We start from the raw sequence: 22,170 nt of genomic DNA, 5'->3' as shown, positions 1-22,170 counted from the left end.
CCTCCCCTCTCCAGGGTTGTTTCTGCCTTGTTCCCCAACAGAGACCCAAGTACAGCGGGAGGGGGAGCTGAGAGGGTTGTGTGACTGGAGGACACCATGACCACACCCCTGGGGCTAATCAGAAGCTGTGTAGGTGGGTGCTGTAGCAGTGGCTTCCATGGCAGGGAGCAGCCCTGGTTCCTAGAGGATGGTGGCTTCAGACAGGACAGTGCTTGTGCAGTGTGAACTGTTTGTTTTATTTATAAATACGTGAACAGCTTTTCAAGCCATTTCACTATTAGACCATTGGGCAGATTAGGCCTAAACCAACAGTGAACCATCCCTTCTTCCTCCCCCCAAAATGGGTCTTGTGCTACAGGCCGAGTAGAGAATGAAGATAAAGAGCCAGCTGAACCCTAGGGTTTTGAGGGAATTCTGTACCTGAAAAAATCCCCCAGTCCAGCTCCTTCCACAGGTAGGATCTCCCATTCTTCCATGGAGGCGGAGGGGAGAAAGGATGAGATGGAGTTCAGTGTGCTCTGCAGTGTTACGGGCCTTTCCTTTGGTCCTTCCTGCTGCATGGGTCCAGCAGTGGTGTAAGCCAGAGGCCTTAGCACCTCGGTTTGTTGGTGGCAGTAGTGGGTTGCACATTGAAGAGCCGCTTTAGGAAATACAGCTGCAGGACACCCGAGAGGACAATGACGAGGCTCTGAGCCAGTGACCACCAGTTCACGTAGTTATAGTTGGACTGAAGGATGAAATAGTCAGCCGCTTTCCTCATCCGGGCAAAGTTATAAAAGCGCCACATGTGGAAGACGTGGGCTTGCAGCTTGCGGGTGCTCTCCTGCAACGAGCACAAGGACAGGTAATGAAATCCTTCTCCCAACCCTTGATTAGATTGTGGAACTCAAGGGCACCAGGTATCACCAAGGCCAAGAACTTGGCCAGAACATATATAGAGTTATGAATTCCCCTGTACGGTGGTGATAGCACAGCCCTGGCTAGGCAAAAGTTGTTTAGGACAGACCTGTTTAATACAGGAATGTGCACACCTCAATTTAGATCTAAGGAGTAAACAGGGTCCTTGAGACAGCAAAAGGGGGAAATGGCAGGAGACAAGCTGCATTTCAGCATATACAGCAAAGAAGAACATGCATGGAGCCACTTTCACCACCAGTCTCCATGTTGCCGCCTTTAGAGGTTGAATAAACGTTGCTTTGAGGGTTAATCCTCAGAAGAATCCACTTCAGAAGGTGGCTGGACTATAAAAGCAAGGGGCAAAACCACCCCAAAGCTCTCCCCGTCTCTCTCTCTCTCTCACCTAAGATGACAAAGGAGCCAACCCTTTGACTTTATGAGAGATCCTGACCTGAGAATTTGGTCAGCAATTTTGCTAAGGATTTTATCTTCAACCAAGTCTAGCTTGAGTTTTAGCTACTAGGCAGTGCTTTATCTTTAGTTTTTTTGTAACCATGTCCGACTTTAATGCCTTATACTTGTACTCACCTAAAATGTCTTTAAAAAATAAAATGAGTTTCTTTAACTCCAATCAGAACTAATCCAATGCTGTGTTTGAACTGAACTGTTTGGGTAACTCAAGTTAAGGCAGCAAACTTGCGTATTGACCCCTTAGAGGGGCAATGGACTTCTAATACCTGACCTGCTCAGCAGCGGGCTGGACAGCAGAACACGTTTTGGGGAAAATTCAAGACTGGGAGTGTGTTGGGATCACCCTGCAGGTGGTAACCAAGCCAGAGGGTGACTGGAGTGTTGCCGACAGGCTGCTGGGCCAGTTGGCTACACACAGTCAAGGTGTGACCTGCATGCTCTTTGGTCGGCCCAGGGCTACAGGGCAGGCAGTGACACAGCCACTCATTGATCTGGATTGCACCCCAGAATGTGACCCCCCCCATTCCTGGCTCTCTCCAGAGCCAAGTGTCTGACTGGTTTAACACTACTCCAGTTGCTGCCCCATGTGTGTTTCCTGGGAGCAGCAGTTATCCTTAGCTCCCCATTTACTTCCATTTGCCTCATTTTTAAAACCAAGATGCCCATTTGAGCTTGCTTCAGCCCTGCAATTGATTAAATTAAATAAATTTATAAATTAAATAATTAAAAAAATAAATAAAAATGTATTCCAAGGCAGCTGATAGTGCAAATAAAACATTACCTCAATTGCCTCCAGTGTGTCATTCATTTTCTTCCTTTCCATGTCTGGCGAGTTTTGCAGGTCAAAGCCTTCATAGAACACACCAAAGTTGAGATAAACCTGCACGACACCGAAGTGGTTGAGCCGATTGCTCAAGCACAGCTGGTAAAAACCTGTAGAGGGAAGTGGTTCAAAGCATCAGAGGAGAGCAACAGGTGCTGTGACAGTCAGATATTACCCCAAATCCTCTGCTCTGTTAGCTCCTATTTACCCCTTCTCTGCAGCAGAGACATGGTCTCTCCGAGCTTAGCAGCTGCAGAAAAGCTTGGTTGCCTTATAGTCAAGTTCTGAGCTCAGTATCACACATGCTGTGTCTAGCAAGACTTTTACAGGACTATGGCTTAGATCATTAACGATCTGCAGGAGGACTGGAGTAGTCCAGCTCTCATGTGGGCCAGGGAGGTAGCAGGGGTGGCAAGAACCTGTCTCTTTGGTGGGGAAGTTCATCTGTCCTCGTACATCCTGGGACGTGCCCATCTGGAGGCCGTTGGGATCGTTTGCAGTGGCCAAGACATGTCGGTCATGTCCAATTCCTGAAGTCCGTTGTACCTGAAGCCAAGAGACAATGAGCAGAACAGGGAACTTTGGGTGCAGCTCTGAGTTCTAGCGAAGAACAAGCCTGACTCATGCGGTCCTCGGAAATTCCCATGGGAACAGATGGGGCCATGTTGCTTATAAAGGCAGCAAAGCCCATGACTGTTCTCAGTGGCAATTACTACACAGCTAAACTCACCTCGAATGGGTGCCCGTGAGTTTACAGGACCCACAGCGTCCTGAGCAGAACAGACAGGCTATGCATTGGCACCATCCGGAGGAACAAGCACAGGAATGGGAAAGTCCTGGCTCTCCACATAGTGTGTGGCTGGATGGCTCAGTTCCTGTCAGTGAAATGGGGAGAAATCTTTCACCCTGCAGAGTGGTAGCAAAGAGCCTCCACCTGGCAGCTAAGTGGTTTGCTGGTCACTCAGGCCTAGCTCCAGGGGACCCAGGCTTAAAAAGGAAGGCTGGGGCAAGGAGAACCTGCTGAGTCTGCTTCCTCCTCTGCCCATGTCAGAGCAAGGACACCAAGGATTTTGCCGTTTTGCGCTGTACAGGGTAATTCTCCTCTCCCGCAATCCCCTTTCTCTCCCCAACCACTTTGTGTACTGAGTCTTGCCACGGCTAGTAGAGATCTAGCTAGCACAGGGCTGGTCCCCCAACAGGTTCCATGACTGGGCAGTGGATTCCCTTCCCTCCATGTATAGTCAGCCCCCAGCGGGAGCTGTGTTATGGTTCAACCCAGCCCTCCTTGCCCTTTACGCATGCAGCAAGCAGTACTCCCAGCCGCACACCTCCCCTGCTTTCGAACAGGCTGAGAGAAGGGCGGGGAAGCACCATGGGCTTGAACGCCAGCTCAGTCCACCGAATCCTTGAACAGCTCCAACCCCTCTGCCTACAGCGCAGCTGCTTTGCTCCACACGCACCACAGATAAAGGGAGCCGCTGATAAACACCAGGAGCGCCGAGAGTGCCAGGCACAAACTCCCAGATCTACTTCAATCGGCCCAGTGTAAACAGAAGCTGGGAAGTCGCAGGGTTTAAGATAAGAGGATTGGAGGGCTCCATCCCAGGCAGGAGCCCAGTACCTAGCACTGACGATACACAACCACGCAGCAAGAGACCTCGGATACTCCTGCCACTCGCAGCCAGGGGACAGGAAGGTCTCCTGTTGTGAGTGCTCAGCTGAATTCATGCACTGTGGAACCTCCTGCCAAGTGAAGATCCAACCAACACTGGATGCTGGCTACTAGCACTCACCCCTCTGCTACTGACTTGGCAAAGTTCCCTAGCAACCTTTGGAACAGCACATCCTCTAGAACCAGGAGACGTTCATCTCCACTGAGGTCAAAGCCAAAGCCAGAAGTTGCCTGAAGTAATCACTAGCTGAGCCTCTAATAGTCACCACAATACAATCAAGTTCAAGCTTCCTCAACAGAGGGGAGGGCCCCAGGAGCAGCATGGTGGGGCCTTAACCTTTAGGAAGGGGGAGTTGAAAAGAAATTTAGTCAAAAAGGCCCTAAAATCAGAGTCCTTAGACTCAGCCTTGAGTGAGGTTACTAAAAGGCAGGCAACTCCCCTTAACAAAACAAACAGGCAGGTGAGCTGGGGGGCGGGGGGGAAGAGTCTGGCTAATGAGGTTGAAGAGGTTATTTGAGCCCCCTCTTGTTCAGGGGAAAGAAATCCAACTCCAGTGAAGTCAATAGAAAGGAGAGTAATCTATGGCATTAACAGTGAAAATGGAAGTCAGGAGGGTTAAAAGGGGACGTTTAAAGTATGGCTGAGAAAAATATGATGCCATTATATGAATCACTAATAAACCATCAGCTAACAAGAGAGAGATCAGAGCTTCTGTTCCCCCTCTCATAACACAGGGGACATTCAGTGAAATGAAAGAGAGAAAAATGCAAAACTAACACGAAGCAAACACTTCCACCTGCGAGATTAGACTGCGGAACTCATTGCCAGAGGAGGTGTCTGTTGCCAGGAACTTAGCAAGATTCAAAAAGGGATTGGACAATGATATGGGTAACAAGAATATCCAGAGTTACAATAGTTAATGCTAACTAATTTTGAAGAGACAATAAACCTCGTGCCTCAGGATTTAAACCCATCTCTTTAAGGAATTAGGAAGACAGCTAATATGTGTGTGGGGAAGTGACAAGACGATCATCCCACACCTGCCTAATACAAAGCTGCTTCCATCTTCCTGTGAAGTATCTGCCTCCGGCCACTGTCAGAGATTGGGCACTGGACTAGAGGGCAACTCCTGTGTGCTACCAGGACAGAACACCGTCCTCATCGCCTTCTTTCAAGGGGTAGAGCAAAAATCGAGGGGTTCAGAGGCAGGGATGGACGTTTTGAGGACAAGAATGGGACTGTTCAGTTCAAAGGAGACATTAGAAGGGACAAAATAGAGGCGTGGAGAAGGTAGGTCGGGCACTCTTATTCACACCCGCTCAGCATTCAAAAGGAAGCAGACATTGAAAGTGAAAGGCAGCAAGTTGATACAGAAGATACCGTTTTTAAAAATTCTGAAGCCAGAAGGGACCATTTAGATCATTTAGTCTGATAAAAAAAAATCTTTAGCTAGTCATTTGGAGTGGGATTTGAACCAGCAGCTGCCAAACTCCAGGGGAAATTGAGTGCTCCAAAGAACCCAGCACCCCAGACAGCTGGCCATCCTGATAGCTGGAAAGATTCAGGAGTTTGTCTTTTTTTCAGTTGGGGATCTTGTGTGTGCATAACGTAAATGTTACACTACAGAAACTATCTGCAATGTTTTACACAATGAACATTTAACCTGTGGAACTCACTGCTGTAAGAGCTCATTGAGACAAAGTTTAGGATTAAAAAAAGGTTGAAGTTTTAAGCGAACACAGAGCATCCAGAGTTACACTAACTAGGATTTTTTAAGTAACTGTTTTGGGGAGCTATAAGCCCTCCTGCTTTAGGACATAAACCAGCTACTAACTGACAGCCTCTCTCTAAGCCCAGGTTTTTGCCTAATCGTTGACTACCGGATTCATTCTACCTTCCCCCTGAAGCAGCTGGTACTGGCTATTGCCAGAGACCATGACAGCTGGATCCACTCTGGCAATTCCTCCGTTGGATATGCAGCTGTCTGGCTGCGGGAAGTTCTTTATTTTACCAGGAAATTCCATTGAGCTGAAAACCTGCCATTTGCAAGAGTCCTCCCCAGCACTCACCTCATAGCTGAAGTAGAAGTAGCCGCTCTGATGTGCAAACTGCCAGAAGCACTCTGTGCCACCTGCAGGGACAACAATGGCGAAGTCATAGCGATCAGCTCCACGGAAGAGAGGCTGCTCACTGGAGCCACTCAGGGGCTCAGTCTTTGGGCTCCTGGCAGGGCCCATCAGACTAAGCAGACCCACAATCACAGCCAAAGGAAAGAGTGGGACCATGCTGCCTTGTGAGCCTCCACCACTCTGGCTGGGGCAGAGCAGGAGCATGGGTCCCAGGATGCAAGGGGATAATCATTAACTTCACTCCTCACTCCTCTGCTTTTGCCAAACATTTTTCCTTCAGCACACAACACAGCTGCACTTATCCAAACATCAGGGGCACTTGGAAGGAGTTCAACTCCTCAAGGTAATCTCAGTGCAATTACCAGGCCTGCATGGGCAGCTGTGCAGTTTGTCCTCATTAGAGCTTAACCATCTGAAACATTTTGTAAAACCCTGAAGTCCGCTTTGAAGAAACGTCACTAGGTACAAACAGTTCTTCCTGGGGAACTGCTTGTTCTGGGGGCAGGCTGGGTGTCCTGCACTCAGACTTCTGTCTACAGCCCACACCATGGTCTGAAGGACTCTTTACAGTGATTAGTGTGTTAAAACATTCCTAGAAACTTTATTTAGTACAAGAAATCTAGACACTGATCACAGAGCAACAATATGCCAGAGATTCAGGGACTTGGCTACATGGGCTGTGTGCCCTATATCTTCCACTACCTTATGCTGCCATCCCATCTGGGTGCTGCAAGATAGGTCCTGTTTCATCTTTGGCTGTGACGTCTCTTCTCTTATGGAGTCTGTGGCAATGTCCTCACTCTGTAAATGGGAAAGGGGCACCACTGGCTGGAAAGTGTTCTATTGCATAGAGTGGGAGGCAAGCAAAGGGCTGGTATCAATTTTTGGATGTGGGATGATATTTATTCTCATGCCCTCGTATGGCACAAGGAAGAAAGTGTCCCATGTTTCTCTCACTGACACTTATTAATCTGGTTTACTGTAACTGGCCCAAATGGAACAGGGGAAACGTGGCTTTGCCAAAGGCAGCACTTCACAGCCAGGCCACTCAAGCACAGAGGAACGTTTCAGAACAGAAGAAAATGTAAAATAAACAGGGCAAAGGGCAGGGAGAAAGTGTCTGGCTAATAGCGAAGTTGAAGAGGTTACTTGAGCCACTTGTATCCAGACAGCCAGGAGTTCCTCTGGTGAGGTTCCTTCCAGCAACTGCTAGTGCCAAAGGACATGGCTAAGGCAAGCAGGGGACTTCTACCCAGCACCAGTGACAATGGAAGCAGCTCACAGGACCCCTGCTGTTGGGGTAGTTCTGCAGCTAGAACCGAAGGAAATTAAATGCATGAGTGTTGGAGGAAGTGAGGGGAAGATGATACATAAGTGCCTCTGAAATCCACTTGTCCCTAATAAGCAGCAGCATCCCACCGGATGGGGTACAAGACTTTCTGGCACTCGAATTCAGTTAGTTGCTGATGCGATGCTCCCGGCTTCAGCTGGCTCAGGAAGTGAATGCAGGATGAAATTCTGGTTGTTAAGAGGGTGTCCCACAAAGCTGTCACTAGGCCACTGACCCAGGGATATGCCAAGCTTCTCCCTTTTCAAGGTGGAATATTTACCTGAGGAGGGAATGCTGGGGAGATGCAAATCAAATTTGTTGCAATTGTTATATCCAACACAGGAACGGCTTTATTTTACATGATGGGTTCAGACATGGGATCGGACTTGGCATTAGAAGGCAAGGCATGTCTGGGGCCTGCCAGAGATCCCCAGAGACCTTTCAGAGATAATGCACTACTCCAGGAAACAGACACAAGGAAGGGAATTTTGCGAAGAAGGAGGCAAGTCAAACCAACTGAACACTAACTTTTAACTTGATGACATCTGGCTCCAAACATTCTAGAAACTAATGAGCACAAAGACAAAACAAAACATCTATTTTAAAGCATCAAAAAAACGTGGAGGAAGAAATCCCCACTCAATATAAAAATGTACAAAGCAGAGAAATGTGGAACCCAACGGCAGTCCCCTTGCCAAGAAACCAGACTTCTGCCGGGGCAACTCAGCACCGCTCAGCCTACACTGCTGCTTGCCCCTCTGGGAGGGGCAGATGGAGAAAGCCGATCAGCCAAGTGATTCACAATCGGTTGAAGAAAATGACTATAGATAAACCAGTCGGTGACAGGATTACCCTGCCATTCAACCAGCCTCTGAGTAGAGAAAGCTGCGACCCGGCTACAGGCCACTCAGGTTCCAGCTCGAATGCTCACAGGGCAAAGGCTGCCAGAGTCCTCGCTGTTTCTGAACATATACAACATATCAGCATTGTAGCACCTTTACTAGCCTATTTCCATAGTTACTCAGGCTGGGTTGCTTCTGTTGACAGACAAAGACCTAAACTCCGGCTAAATACAAGAACTAGGAAGGTTTCACAAGCTCTAGTCAAACTTTGCTTCTTCCAGCTGTAGCATTCAGCTCTCCCAAGCAGCCATAACAAGTCTCCACATCGTTCCTATCACATTGCTAGGAAGGGGACTACAAGCCTCCTCCCATGGCAGTTGTTGCTTTGGTCCATCTTTTGGAGAGAAATGAGAGCAAGTGTCACTCTAAGAGTTCTCAACTGCTGTTTTCAGTGGAGTCCCAGCTTTTTCATGGTCCGCCAGCGATCCTTAATCATCACCGAGGTGCGGTTCTCAAAGGGGAACTTTTTGCAAATGATTTTCCAGTTCCCTTCTCCAAACTTCTTCACTCCTTCTCTGATCCACTCGCTTTCCTGTACTGTCCACCTCTGCAAAAGAAGAACAAGAGGTGTCATGACTCTTAAGGCACAGGTCTTATCACCTCTCCACTAAAGGCTTATTAGCCTCCTTGGTCCCCCTTACATCCATACTATCAGCACCTTCTTATAACATAGGAATAAGGCACAGGTACCTCGCCAATAACTCCAAGGTACCCAGTGATCACTCCATTCCAGACGTATTGTTACAATGGTTATATACACCAGGAAAATACTATAGCTGAAGTTCAGGATTAGTTCTGTTTCCCACATCACAGTGTAGATTACACAGGAAATTCTCAGGAGTTATTGCTCTTGTATCCTCCAAGTAATCATGGAGAGAGCGTGGAAGTTACATGCCCTGTGCAACGTTCATACAAGTAAAGAGAACTAACTACCTGCGGCTCGTGGAAGGAAAGTGCTGCGTTCGAGGGCACTGTGAATTTCAGTGACAGGAGGCCAAGTATAAGGGAAGAGGTGAACCACAGGAAAGCAAACACTGAAAGATGTACAGGTAGCATAAAAGTGAACAGCCATTCACTTGTCAGAAAGTTGGTTACTGCAGGCATCAGATTTTGGAGCCTTTACAAGGCAAATGCTGCCAGGTGACAAACTCTGTATGTGGTGCCACTGGCATGCACCATGCTTTTTCACTGCATGGAAAATCCGACGGACCCAGCTCCAAACAATTGGCATCAGACAAAAGGGGGCAAGGAGGATTCACTCAGGAGACACCAACTCTGGCACCTCCTGAAAGAGTATTTATATTTTTAATACTAGCTTCAGGCTTATTTAGGAATTATGTGGTTTCTAGGGTGTGTTCTAGTTCTCCGCCTCTTCAGCTCATTTACCTGCTGAGCGGTTCAGGAAGCAGATGCCAGCCAGGATAAGCGGCATACAGTACTTTAGGCCTCTACCACTTTCCTGGCTTTTAGTGGACAAACTTAAGCCAGGCCCTCTCAATTTAAAGATCTGTGCAACCCAACTCACCCCCTTGTAAGTTCAACGCTTAGATAACGCAAGCATTGATCAAGGTACTCCAGTCCCTTAGTAAATATCGCCTGTCAATTCAGCATCTCAGAGTTCTCCATTCAGTGTGCATCAATCACTTGGACTCTTCTACCTGAACTGATACCAGAGGCTAAGAAATCTCTGAACAGCAAAAGGGATTTCCCCTTTCCAACCTTTTCTATTGCTTCACTACCCCTGCAGAGCCTTGCTTTGGGCTGCTGAACGGAGCTGGAGGGCTCTATATTACCTGCTTCTTGGAACCGAGGATTGAAGAGCTGTGGCTATTTCTCCCAGGGGACTCTGAAAAATAAACCGAAGGAGAGTCATATTTTAGCATTCGCCTTCTGCTGTGCATGTATCTCCCAGAGAGACTGGCTTTAGCCGGTTCGATTACAGGGAGAGAGCAGCATGGCCACCAGGGGAACGCCCTTGGCCAGGGTATGGAAAATAGAAACAAATGCCCTTACTTCCTCTAGCTTCTAGAATTCCACATACTGAAGGGACACTTGGCCATTCTGATCCAAGCCCTGGTTACTCATAAGAGGTGTAACTAAAGAAATATAATAACTAAGACTGCGTCAAAAGGAATTAGACTTGTCTCAGGTTAGCGAATGTGTCTAAGGAAAAAAAAAAGGACAGCCTGAGCCAAAAAGCTTCCTCAATAGAAATCCCTGTTCATAAATGGAAGCATGTTCAGGCCACAGCAGGGAAGGTCCCAGATGTTAAACAGCATCCAGAAGAAAAGTCTTAGCTGTGATTAATTACACCTTTTGAAACAAGCATGCAAATGCTGATCTGCCACCCTACAGCTGTTAATGGGAAGGAACTGCTTTTGAGCTGGGTCTCAAACTAGAATAGCTGACAATGACTGACAGGTCTGAAGCTGTAACAAGAGGGTACTCGCTAGATATTCCATGATCAGGTACACAATGGATTTAGCAACTTCCCTTTGTTTGGGCCCGCCTAAGAAAGGGACATCATCTCCATTTCTGCAGTCCTATAACAGCAACCGTAGTCCCAAGCTTTCCAGGGTTATGGGATTTCTAGACTTTTGGTTTCTGTCAAGTATTCAAGGCAACAGAGTGCCCCAGGGCCAACAGCATGGTTGGGACCAGCAATTAGAGTGTGCATGGCAAAAATAGCATACTTACTCTTGTCCAGGAAGAGCTCATCTTCCTCACTCCATGTGTCCTTTTCTTCTTGCCCATTCGAGGTGTTCCATCTTGCTTTCAGTGGCCTGAAAACATACAACACACATTTTAACTGCAACAAGCCAGCCTAGTTAATGAGGGCTGAAGAGACAGTCACTGCAGACAGCTAAATCACACATCCAAAAGGAACACAGACCACTGACTACCTAGAGGCCACTGGTAAAACGGTCCAGGACCACCTTGGTACCAATGAGTCAAGACTAAGATCAGTATGCAGCACTGGGAAACGTGGGAGCTTGCCTGACAGCTGGATTATGTATGTTTGCTTCACCTCCACAACACATGCATCTTAGTCCACTGCCATCTGACTGGTTTGTAGGTAAAGGGTGCCGTATGTGTATGTCTGGCATTCAAAGCCACTCAGTGCCATTTTAATACCTACAGGCAGTTCTCTTTGGACCTTGACAGATCCCTGTATCAAACACACACAAGAAGCAACTGAGAGCGAACTATGTAAGAATTAAGCAGTTGCTGCAAACTGATACAAACAACTGAGCTAACAAGAAAGGGCCGTGCATGTGGCATGAAACAGACAATGGAATTGGGCAGGAGCACTTAGCAAGAGTGACATGCTCCACAAGGCTGCTATGAAATTTTTACTACAGGCAAAGCCAGCTGGTTCCAAACCAATTATGTTCCTTATTTCTCTCGCTCACATGCACGCACTCAACTCCTTACAGGATAAGATTCAGCTGAAATCAGGTGCATTTAAAATACTTTAAAAGGATCCATTCAATTAGTTTTAATATTACAGCAACTACATGAAAACAAATGCTCCCTCTTAGTAATATTCTTGTGCAATCCATCGCTGTGGCAGCATGCAATCATTTTCACACAGATGTATACGAGCATTCGGGAAGGGGAAGGTTTGAAGATCAACTCTTGAAGCAAAAGCTGACATCCTTTGTCACCAACAGCCAGCACCATCAGCACCGCTGCCATTTAAAGCATTGCATCCTAGCTAGGATCTTAGTCAACAATGGGCGGCAAGAGCCAAGGAGTCAGGGAGCTCTGGGAACATGCCAATCCCGGGTGCTCCGCAGGGCACTGGGAACAGCTGGGGCCTACTGAACGGAATAAAATGCTTTACACTTGTAGTGGCCAACTTCCAAGCATTTTAGTGCTTTGGCACGTAACATGTTAAGCACATAAATGAAATGAAATGCTAAGCTCTAAACCAGTCTCTTCTCAAGCACGAAAGTTCATGCAGCTCAGTAGGGTCTGCTCTGCAATCAGTTCCCTGAAGTGCTCCTAAGTCTGAAAACCTTACGGAACTACCACGTTTGCCTCGTCTCTCCTGGGGAACTCAAGTACTGCTCAGGAAAGGGAATTCCCTGCTGTTTCATTCCTGCAGAGCCACACTACCGCCTTAAGTGTGCAAAAGCAGAGGTCCTCATCTGCACAGCCTCCAAGATGCATTAGAAGGGAACCCTGCTACACGCTCAAGTCCTACAGAAAACATGCATCCCAGAAGCCTGGCTCCAGAGAAAGGTTTGTTCCCACATATCCACCCACTCCCTACTCTAACTTACAGCTAAGTGATATAATACATATACAAGGTACAAAACAAGTGTGGAAGAATTAAAGTAACTTGCATCAATATTCTATTACTCTTAAAATTCATACATGATTTAACTTCATCACTGATGTGAAAATTTACCTTAATCTGTCCCACAAAACATACCTACAAACTCCAACCTGTGTATTACTAACTGCAGATTTACATAGTCAGATGCATACACTGCGAAGCCGTTTGCAAGGATGTCAAGGGTCAGCATTAAGGTTATTGGAATGTAGGTGGTGAGCTTTCCCATTTCCCATGTTGCTAACCACATGTATGAACTACAAGGGCAATAGAACATTTGCTTTAACTATCCATTTCCACATTTTCCAAAAGGGAGGGATTTTTAACATTCTAGTTTCGCACTGATAAGGTCCTATTGTTTAATGTAGCAATGTTAGCTACACATTCTCAAAGTATTGCATCTGCATTAGAATACAGTGTCACAGATGTGCTTCATACTTGGGACTTCTGGAAGATACACGCTGAACATGTGGCTTTTGAACAAGAGTCCTGAATGCAGAAGATACCACTGGCTCCTGGGATGAGTCTGGCGTCTCACTCAGCTCAGTGCTCTGGCTGTCCTGCTCCATAATCAGTCTGCTTATAGTGAACAAGCGTTTACTCTTTGGAGGTGATTTAGGTGTGTCTGAGGTCTCCAAGGGTGGATTCTCCTCTTCTCTCTGCCTCTTGAGTCTGTGGGATACAGAAGGGGACAATTGCTTGGGGAAAGAAAAGTCTGTTTCATCCAGTTTGGTAAAGGCTGCATCAGAATCTTGGGAATTTGACAAGGTCTTGAAAGCTTCTCTCAGAGCAGAAATCCCATATGTGGTTACAGTTCCAGGCGGCTGCCTATAAAATAAATGAAGCTAAGCAGATTACATCAACGATTTCAACAATACAAGGCTCTACTTCACTAAAATCACAGCTGCTCCCCTCACTCTGCCTCATAGCTAAGCTCCTACCAAATTCACATCCATGCAAAAGCACATCACAGACCATGAAATCAGACCTTCCCCCGTGAAATCTAGCTATTGGAGGGGACAGGGAGAGACAGGGCTGGGGGCATCCCAACCGGGGACTGCTCCCATGCACCAGGCTCCAGCTGCTAGTCCTGTTCTGTCAGGGACAGGACTTCCGCTTCCCCAGCACAGCCTCTTTCAGAGGGAGGTCAGACCCACCTCCGGGTACCTCTCCCGGCTGCAGGAAGCTCCGAAGATGCTGCCTTCAGAGCCCAGCTTTCAGCCCCTTCAGCTTTGAAGGCAGCGCAGCCGTGAACTTCCTGCAGTCGGAAGATCCCAGAGTTGGGTCTGACCTCTCCCCAAGAGTGGCCGTGCAGGGAAAGAGGAAGTCCTGTCCCTCCCCAGCTGGCCCAGACTAGCAGCTACGAGCCCCCAGCTGGGGCGCTCCCAGCAGCACAGGGGGAGATCAGACCCACCTCCAGGAAGCTCTGTGGCTGCTGTCTCCAGAGCCCAGCTTTGAAGGCAGCACAGAAGTGATGGTGGCAATCCTGTCACACAGAGTCCCCTTTTGGGTCAGGACCCCCATGGTTACAACACCGTGAAATTTCAGGTGTAAACATCTTAAAACGGGAAATTGACTAATTTTAAAACCCTCTGGCCATGAAACTGATCAAAATGGACAGTCAATTTGGTAGGGCCCTATTCATAGCAAACAATCATGCCTGAAAGTCCATCACAACACAAGGCATTCCCAATCTCCACTGACTCATCTCCCTTCTACAAGAACTTCGGTGTCATGTACCATCCTGCCAGCAGTGCAGGTGAGCTGCCTCCTCCAAGACCAGTAGCTCTCAAACTTTGTTAGTGGTGACCCCTTTCACACAGCAAGCCTCTGAGTGCGACCCCCTTATAAAGATACAAAAAGGTGTTTTTAATTTAACACCATTATAAATGCTGGAGGCAATATGGGATTTGGGGTGGAGACTGACAGCTCGTGACCCCCCATGTAATAACCGCACGACCCCTTGAGGGGTCCCGGCCCCCAGTTTGAGAACCCCTTGTCCAAGACAGATGTCATTACTGCTTGGTAATGACAGCAACGATCCTGAAAGCATCCGTGATGCCATATGGAATATGGGTGACCATTTATAACATTGATACCAATATTCCAAAATTGCAATGAACCCTACAAGATATGCCACGTAAGGTATCCGGGGAAAGGTATGATTTGATAAGTATAATCATGTTTATATGTATCGTCTTTGCATTGAGTTCTAAATGTGTGATATATTTGTATATCGAACTTGTGCTTTGTTTCTGGGTGACACTCCCAGCGAGTTTGGCATCAACGCTATCCAGTCTGTTGGATGGCCCATCAAAGGCAATCAGCTGTACAATGAACCCACTGAGAGAAGCCAGGGGCTACCCTATGACTCAGCGGGACACGCCTCTGGACAGGGACTCCAAGTGCTTTTCCATGCCCAAGTGCCGTGAGCTTGTGTTTGGGACAAAGGATATAAAAAGGCAACTGCATCTTCTCCATTTTCAATCCTGCTTTCCATCTCTGGAGCATCTTCTCTACAAACTGAAGCTTTTAACAAAGCACTGATAGACCCATGCAAGCTTTGGATGTTTTCCAGGGGGACTTTACAAGCCAGCAAATTCACCAATGCTGCTAAGAACCTGATGTATGGACTCTGAAGTCATATGTACGTATCTGACTGCTTTGACCATTTAACAACTCTTCTTCTTTTATAATAAAACCTTTCGTTGTAGATGCTAAAGGACTGGCTGGCAGCGTGGTATTTTGGGTAAGATCCAAATAGTATTGATCTGGCAATGTGGCTGGCCCTTTGGGGATCAGAAAAACATTCTGTGTAGTGCAGGGGTTCTAAAACTAGGGGTTGTAAGGATATTACCTGGGAGGTCATGAGCTGTCAGCCTCCACCTCCAAGCCCTGCTTTGCCTCCAGCATTTATAATAGTGTTAAACATATAAAAAAGTGTTTTTAATTTATTTGAGGGAGGTTCGCATTCAGGGGCTTGCTGTGTGAAAGGGGTCACCAGTACAAAAGTTTGAGAACCACTGGTGTAGCAAACAGAGTTTTAAAAAACTTCTCACTGTACTGGACCTATTTGCTGATTGGGAGCCAGAGAACTGGAATGCAATAAAGGGGGCTGTGTGATTTCGTTTTTGGCTTCTTGATAACCATTGTGGGAGATCAGGAGCACAGTTTGGGACTAGTTGGTGAATCTAACTTCAGTGTTAACCACCAGTTTTGGCAGAATCTGCTCTCCTTTTTGCAGCCTGCCCTGACCTTGGCATTTTCAGTGTCGGCTACCGTAGGCACCTCGGATCACAGCATCCATCTGTTTTATCCCTCCAAAGAGTGGCAAACTAAATGCCATTGACCAAACCTATGTCCTCTGAACCATGGACACACCAAAACTCTTCTGTAAACATAAGGCCCTCTCTCATTCGCCACCTGCCACAAGGGGCACCTTCCCTTCCTATAGTCCAGACACTCACCAGGGTACTCTTCAGAAAAAAGATTAATGTTTTAATTCAAAGCTAGACAGCCTGGTGAAAAATCCTCAAGTAGTAGCCCCTGGGGCAGCACAACTGCATTGGCACATGGCAAAAAGTTACAGCGGCCTGCACAGAGTGAAACTAGTGGGTGCTACAAGTCAGAAGCAAAATTCTGGCAAACTTCATTCACCATATGTGGTCAGCTTTCCTCTCTAAATTGCTAATGTATCACCATAGCTGCTCACCTCTCAAAGTCATTTGAAGACATTTCCACACTGTCTGGAGCGACCGCTGGTGGTTGCTTAGCTACTTCCACACTGTCTGGAGCTGCCGCTGGTGGTTGCTTAGCTACTTCCACACTGTCTGGAGCTGCCGCTGGTGGTTGCTTAGCTACTTCCACACTGTCTGGAGCTGCCACTGGTGGTTGCTTAGCTACTTCCACAGGCTTTGGAGCCACTACTTCCACAGGCTCTGGAACTAATGCCAGCTTCTTAGTTTCATCAATATATTCTGAATTCAAAGTCTTTTTCGCCATCTTTGACAGGAAGAAAGCACGTAATCATTACAAACAGAACTCCATGGAACTGCATTTATTTTACTCCCATTCCACAGACATGGAACATTATTTAATTAAGTGCACAATCCCTGCAATTACTTGCTGTTCTATGGTCAGGGTGCTATTTAGTATATTGGAGATAAGATAATTGGTCATTTGTCAGGTGTTCTGCAGTAGTTACATGTGTAGAGTTAAGTTATCTTGATTAAGAACTACAATAACCACCAAGTCATTTTATAGCATGGAACCTTAAGAGAAGGTCTGAATTTTAAATGCTAAAAACTTATTCCCTTGGTGCTCTGGTCCCAAAACTTTAGAGCCAGATATTTGTATCTGACTTCTGAGTACAAGTCAAAAATATTACACGTCAATAAGACAAAGAAACAAATTGGTAATTTCTTTCTAATTCACATCATTTGAGACTATTGTATCAACATTATAAAAGTTACCTGCATCTCTGTGAGCCAGAGATTGTATTCTAACTGAACAGAGGTGGTTTACCAAGTTTCCCCAAGGACCTACAATGACTGGAGGTGATTATTGCACATCCTGGGACAGGTAAACATCACCAACACAGTATAACCCCAAAGGATTTTACTAATAGTGGACCAGACCAGTTTCCAGAGGCCCAGGAAACAACGAAAGGCTTTCGGTACAAAAAGTGAACTTAAAGCAAGGGATTGGGGGGTTGTTCTTTACCTGAAAACTGACCTGAACCTTTAACAAAAGGGCAAGCCCTGCTGGAAGGATCTGAAGGACTTTGACTCCTACCAGACCCTCATGTGAAAGATTAGTCGCTTCTAATATGCACTTAGACTTTTTATGGTTTTATGACAAATTTTCCTCTGTAATTCTTTTGTTCTTAAATAGACATACTTTGCTTTGTGAAGGCTAGCTGGTTCCTTGTCCTTCAGGAAAAAGAGTGAACCCATGGGTGGGGGAGCTAGGTCAGACGGCTGGGATAGTCACAGAGAAAAACAAGCCTAAATCCCAGATCTGAAGGGAGAAAGGACGCTGCCTACAGAGAGGTGACAGCTGGAGGCCTGAGACCTAAGGGTGTATCCCTTGAACAGAGCACGGAGGGGTTAGAGGTGACATGCATCACATGCAATTTTCCCACAGACCATGGGGGTGACAGCTGGGGTAGGGCTGAAATGTGGGTAGCAAGGTAGACACATACGGTCAAGAGAAAGGGCTCTGAATCCTCCAGGTAGGTCTCCAAGAACTGGAACGCACTCTGCTGAAAAGTCTTGTAGGAAAAATTTCGGATCATCGTATGAGACAAATTCTTCTCACGGATAATGCTGAGCAACTCTGTCCTCAGTTTCTAGTCAAGAGGCAAGAACATTCTGAATATGTACAAATTATACAAGTTACAAATGCAGGAGCTAGGGGTTTGGGTGGAGAGGGGACTTCCCCACTGACACTACATTATCAGCTGATTTACACTGATCTAAATTAGGAAGCAAAAGACAAAAAGTCTGGAGTCTGTGTCGGTATTGCCAACTACACCCGCTTTCGGTGCCGGACAACGCAATGGTAGCAGCAGACAGAAATGAAGAAAAGGAAATACATGTTTGGGAACATATTGCACAGCCAACAAGATACCCCATCTCACACCCCAAAAATTCACATAATCAAACTCACCTGGGTGCTGGGATCCTTTGCCATGTTTTTTTTCAGAATTTTTGAGGCTTTATCAAACTCTCTCTTTTTAATACAAATGATAACAGCCTAGAGAGGAAAAAGAGGATCTCAGTTTTTATATGTGTATCAATTCAACCACATCTCCTAAATCAGCTTCACAAACAGCACAAGCAAAATGCAAGCAAAGCCTCTGACGTTCCTTCCAAATACTATCCAAGTAACATGGAAATAACACTTTTTGCAAACACCTTAATGAGCTGCTAACCTGAAACCCTACTATACCCTTCTAACTATCCCATTAATGCAAGGTTACAATTACGGATTGCGTTACCTAATTTTCATGTGTATGGTGCCATTCAATTCAGCAAAATACTTATTGTAAATGTACATGGACACCCCTGAAGTTTGAGAACCCATCAGTTCTCACCAGATTTCCTTGGCTTAATTTTAAACAAACAAGTAGCCTTCTACAGGACCACAGAATTACGTGGCACGTCAATACTAAAAGAAGCTGACATGGCCCCTCCCCAGAGAGCTTACAAGTGAAGGTAGACAGCATATGGATGTAGGAAGGGGGAGAAAACGTGCCAAAGGTTTGCTTATTGTAGCATAACATGCAATAAAACATCATAGTTACATTTTATATTTTACATACACCATACATGCAAACTTTATCCCAGGCCAGCAAACTGAACAGACCAGTCTGCAGGGGATGACAGTTGCAATAGTAAGTTTTTAGGAGGGATTCTTAGACTCTAAGAGCATTCTGGTTCTACATTTAAAAGGTCCTCCAATAAAGAGAAGAGAGAAAGGATGCATTATTTCTAATATAGTCAATAGAGAAAATGGTAATAGCAAAAGAAATGTTCTGCTTTTCAGGTCACCTTTAATAGAGTTACAGATCCTGATAAGTTACTATCTTCCTAGCAATGGAAAGCTCCCGGAAATAAGACAAATGATGGAGGGAAGATCTGAGAAGGGACAATTGCCCTCAGTGTAAGGGAAGCTTTTTTTTTTTTCAATTAGATTAAAGCTTATAAAAGTCTAAACTATTTGAATGAAAAAGGAGAACTTGACCCTTACAGCTTGCTTCACCATTTTTCTAACAGATTCCATTGCCACCTCAGACACAGGAAATTCTCTCTCAATCAGCTCCAGCACACCGATTGCAGATTCAAGAGGGGTGAGCTCTGACTCTGTATCAAAGGTGCAATCTACAATTAAAAGAAACAATGCATTCCTATTGGTTTTAAAACAGACACACAAATCTACCTGGGCCCAAGAAATCCTCCACAGGAAGCAGCCAAAACAAGTAGGCCAGGATTTGCTGTTAGGCCACTAATGCTGCAGTAACTGAGACAGCAGAGAACTGCACACACAAAACAGTTATGATCAAGAAAGGCTGTCTAAGGTATGTGAGGTCCTCAAAAAGAAACATGACGTTTGGTGAGTTTGAAATTCAAAGCAATAAACACTGCGAGCTGAGTATGTGGAGGTTTCCTTTAATTTAGGCTATCAAGAGAAAAATCAGGAAATAACACACCGAATAAAAGTTACAGAAGATTACACTAATGCAGTTTAAATACTCAAACATGAAGAAATTCAAAAGTAAAGTTCTTGCCATAATATTGAAAGGGCATTGTCGTCAGATCAAATTTGATCCCCAAGTTTAAGTTTTCCTCAAGTACAACTAGATCTAAGACTGATATATGTGGTTGCTTTACTTAATGTTTTAATTCCAATTGAAAGCAAAAACAAAGTCTTCTCCACAGTGTTTTCACTCAAACATTGTGTTCTTGTTCTATCACGGGACAAATGAAGAATTAAATTGATTTACCTATACATTGTTTGCAAAAGAAAGTGAAAGTGACTTTGTTCCAGATGACAGAGAGAAAATATGGAATCCCTGCAAAGAAGCCAGGTTTTTCTTAAACAGAAACTTTTGTTTGGGTTTTAGGCTATTAATAACAGAATGTTTGATGTTTAACTCACATCGTGCCTTCAAGTGACAATGTTAAACAGGAAAAAAGAAATCATACCTCAGTCTGAAAGTTTTACCTATTATTGTTCAATTCCTATAACTGAAAAGAGTGAAAATTACTTCCCTATTTCCCAGTTTGTTTACCCAGCACATTAACTACCCTATGAGAAGAGCCACTTTTGACTACTTCAGTTCTGGTCAGAGGCACTCTCTCTACTATTATCAGGCCCACGCCCTTTCCTTTGCAGAAAAGACTCTTATCAATAAAAAACACAAGCAGATTATTTCAAGGAATTATAAAAGAGGTTTCAGAGGCCTTTATCCAAACCTGAACTTCAATTTAAAAAAATCCAAATAGCGTAGCTGGTTTTCCTCGGCCAAACAGTAAATAAAAAGCGATGTCAACAGAACCGTCACTGTGCATAGGCAATGCAGTGAGGTGAATGACATTTTGGGAACAGGGCTGAGCACCAGTAAGGCAAATTGTGACGCTTTTCTCTCGTACCTAGGTTCTCTCCCTCCTCAATTCTTGAAAGAAACTGCATAATCCGGAGCAGCCGGGAGATTGCAGGCTCCTTAACCAGGGGCCGCAGTAGCAGAGCTAGAGAGAGAGAAGACAGAGAGCTTGGGACACCCAAGTCAGAAACACCCCCCACCACCACCCCGCAGTTGGACCCACGAGCCCCCGCCCCTCCCCGAGCGGGCGGGCCCCGTTCCCCGCTCCCATTTCCCTCCCCGGGCGGGCCCCCTTCTTCCCCCTCCCCGAGCGGGCGGGCCCCGCTTCCCCCTCCCATTTCCCTCCCCGGGCGGGCCCCCTTCTTCCCCCTCCCCGAGCGGGCGAGCCCCGCTCCCCACTCCCATTCCCCTGCCCGGGCGGGCCCCTCCCCCGGGCCCCCTCCCTCCCCGGGCGGGCCCCCTTCTTCCCCCTCCCCGAGCGGGCGGGCCCCGCTTCCCCCTCCCATTTCCCTCGCCGGGCGGGCCCCCTTCTTCCCCCTCCCCGGGCGGGCGGGCCCCGCTCCCCGCTCCCATTCCCCTGCCCGGGCGGGCCCCCTCCCTCCCCGGGCGGGCCCCCTTCTTCCCCCTCCCCGAGCGGGCGGGCCCCGCTTCCCCCTCCCATTTCCCTCGCCGGGCGGGCCCCCTTCTTCCCCCTCCCCGGGCGGGCGGGCCCCGCTCCCCGCTCCCATTCCCCTGCCCGGGCGGGCCCCCTCCCTCCCCGGGCGGGCCCCCTTCTTCCCCCTCCCCGAGCGGGCGGGCCCCGCTTCCCCCTCCCATTTCCCTCGCCGGGCGGGCCCCCTTCTTCCCCCTCCCCGGGCGGGCGGGCCCCGCTCCCCGCTCCCATTCCCCTGCCCGGGCGGGCGGGCCCCTCACCCTGCATCACGTCGCGGAACTCGCGGAAGTCCCGGTTCCGACGGGCCCGATAGGCCCCCACGGCCTGGTGGAAGTAGAACTGCAGCACCCAGCGGTTCACCGCCTCCTCGGGGGCGCGGAGCCCCAGCGCCCCCTTCCCAGCCGCCATGGGCCCCCGCCGGCTCCGGGAGACCCGTCCGCGCCCGCCAGCCATCCCGCGCCAGGAGCCGGAAGTGACGCGCATAGCACGACGGAAGTGACGGCATCCCCCCGCCGCTACCCTCTCGACTCCTTAGGGAAAGCGAGCGCCCCCTGCCCTTCCTCCTCTTATTGCCAAGCGAGGCGCACGGGCGACTACAACGACCAGCATGCACTGCGGCCTACGGTTCCCAATATGCCCCGCAGCCCGGATCTCCCGGCCTGCACTGCGTTGCGCGCCCCCTGCCGGCCCCGACGAGCCATGCAGGCCCCGGCTCGGCCCACTCCGGAGGGATTTCATGGGATGTTCACACTGGGGCTGGCAGCGCGTGTTCTGCGTGGGAACCGTGTCTGATTCCGCATCCGCACCCCAGTCATTAGCCAGAGGGTCCCGCCCTTCCCCAGTC

General features: G+C 47.5%; 2 protein-coding genes across 3 annotated transcripts; both read right to left on the bottom strand.

Annotated features, from left to right (window-relative positions):
* Nucleotides 1–212: 212 nt before the first annotated feature.
* On the bottom strand, nucleotides 213–6,537 carry TMED6 (transmembrane p24 trafficking protein 6). The gene is made up of 4 exons (XM_054048705.1): nucleotides 5,934–6,537; nucleotides 2,611–2,737; nucleotides 2,150–2,301; nucleotides 213–823 (listed from the first exon to the last, which is right to left on the bottom strand). Exons 1-4 carry the CDS (start codon nucleotides 6,195–6,197, stop codon nucleotides 590–592), a joined length of 777 nt encoding a protein of 258 aa, XP_053904680.1. The 5' UTR covers nucleotides 6,198–6,537; the 3' UTR covers nucleotides 213–589.
* A 1,253-nt stretch (nucleotides 6,538–7,790) lies between these two features.
* Nucleotides 7,791–21,809, bottom strand: TERF2 (telomeric repeat binding factor 2). 2 transcript variants are annotated; one of them, XM_054048702.1, is made up of 10 exons: nucleotides 21,587–21,809; nucleotides 20,724–20,819; nucleotides 19,321–19,451; nucleotides 18,238–18,324; nucleotides 17,771–17,917; nucleotides 16,280–16,569; nucleotides 13,006–13,395; nucleotides 10,923–11,008; nucleotides 10,019–10,071; nucleotides 7,791–8,772 (listed from the first exon to the last, which is right to left on the bottom strand). In XM_054048702.1, exons 1-10 carry the CDS (start codon nucleotides 21,807–21,809, stop codon nucleotides 8,614–8,616), a joined length of 1,662 nt encoding a protein of 553 aa, XP_053904677.1. In that variant the 3' UTR covers nucleotides 7,791–8,613. The 2 variants fall into 2 exon arrangements, with proteins under 2 accessions (XP_053904677.1, XP_053904678.1); XM_054048703.1 differs by having other exon boundaries at nucleotides 13,006–13,239; nucleotides 21,587–21,797.
* Between the last annotated feature and the right edge of the window lie 361 nt (nucleotides 21,810–22,170).

The sequence above is a fragment of the Malaclemys terrapin genome, chromosome 14 (assembly GCF_027887155.1).
Source record: "Malaclemys terrapin pileata isolate rMalTer1 chromosome 14, rMalTer1.hap1, whole genome shotgun sequence".
Classification (NCBI taxonomy): Eukaryota; Metazoa; Chordata; order Testudines; family Emydidae; genus Malaclemys; species Malaclemys terrapin.
Note: the sequence above shows the minus strand (reverse complement) of the source record. Positions and strands in the feature narration are given on the sequence as shown.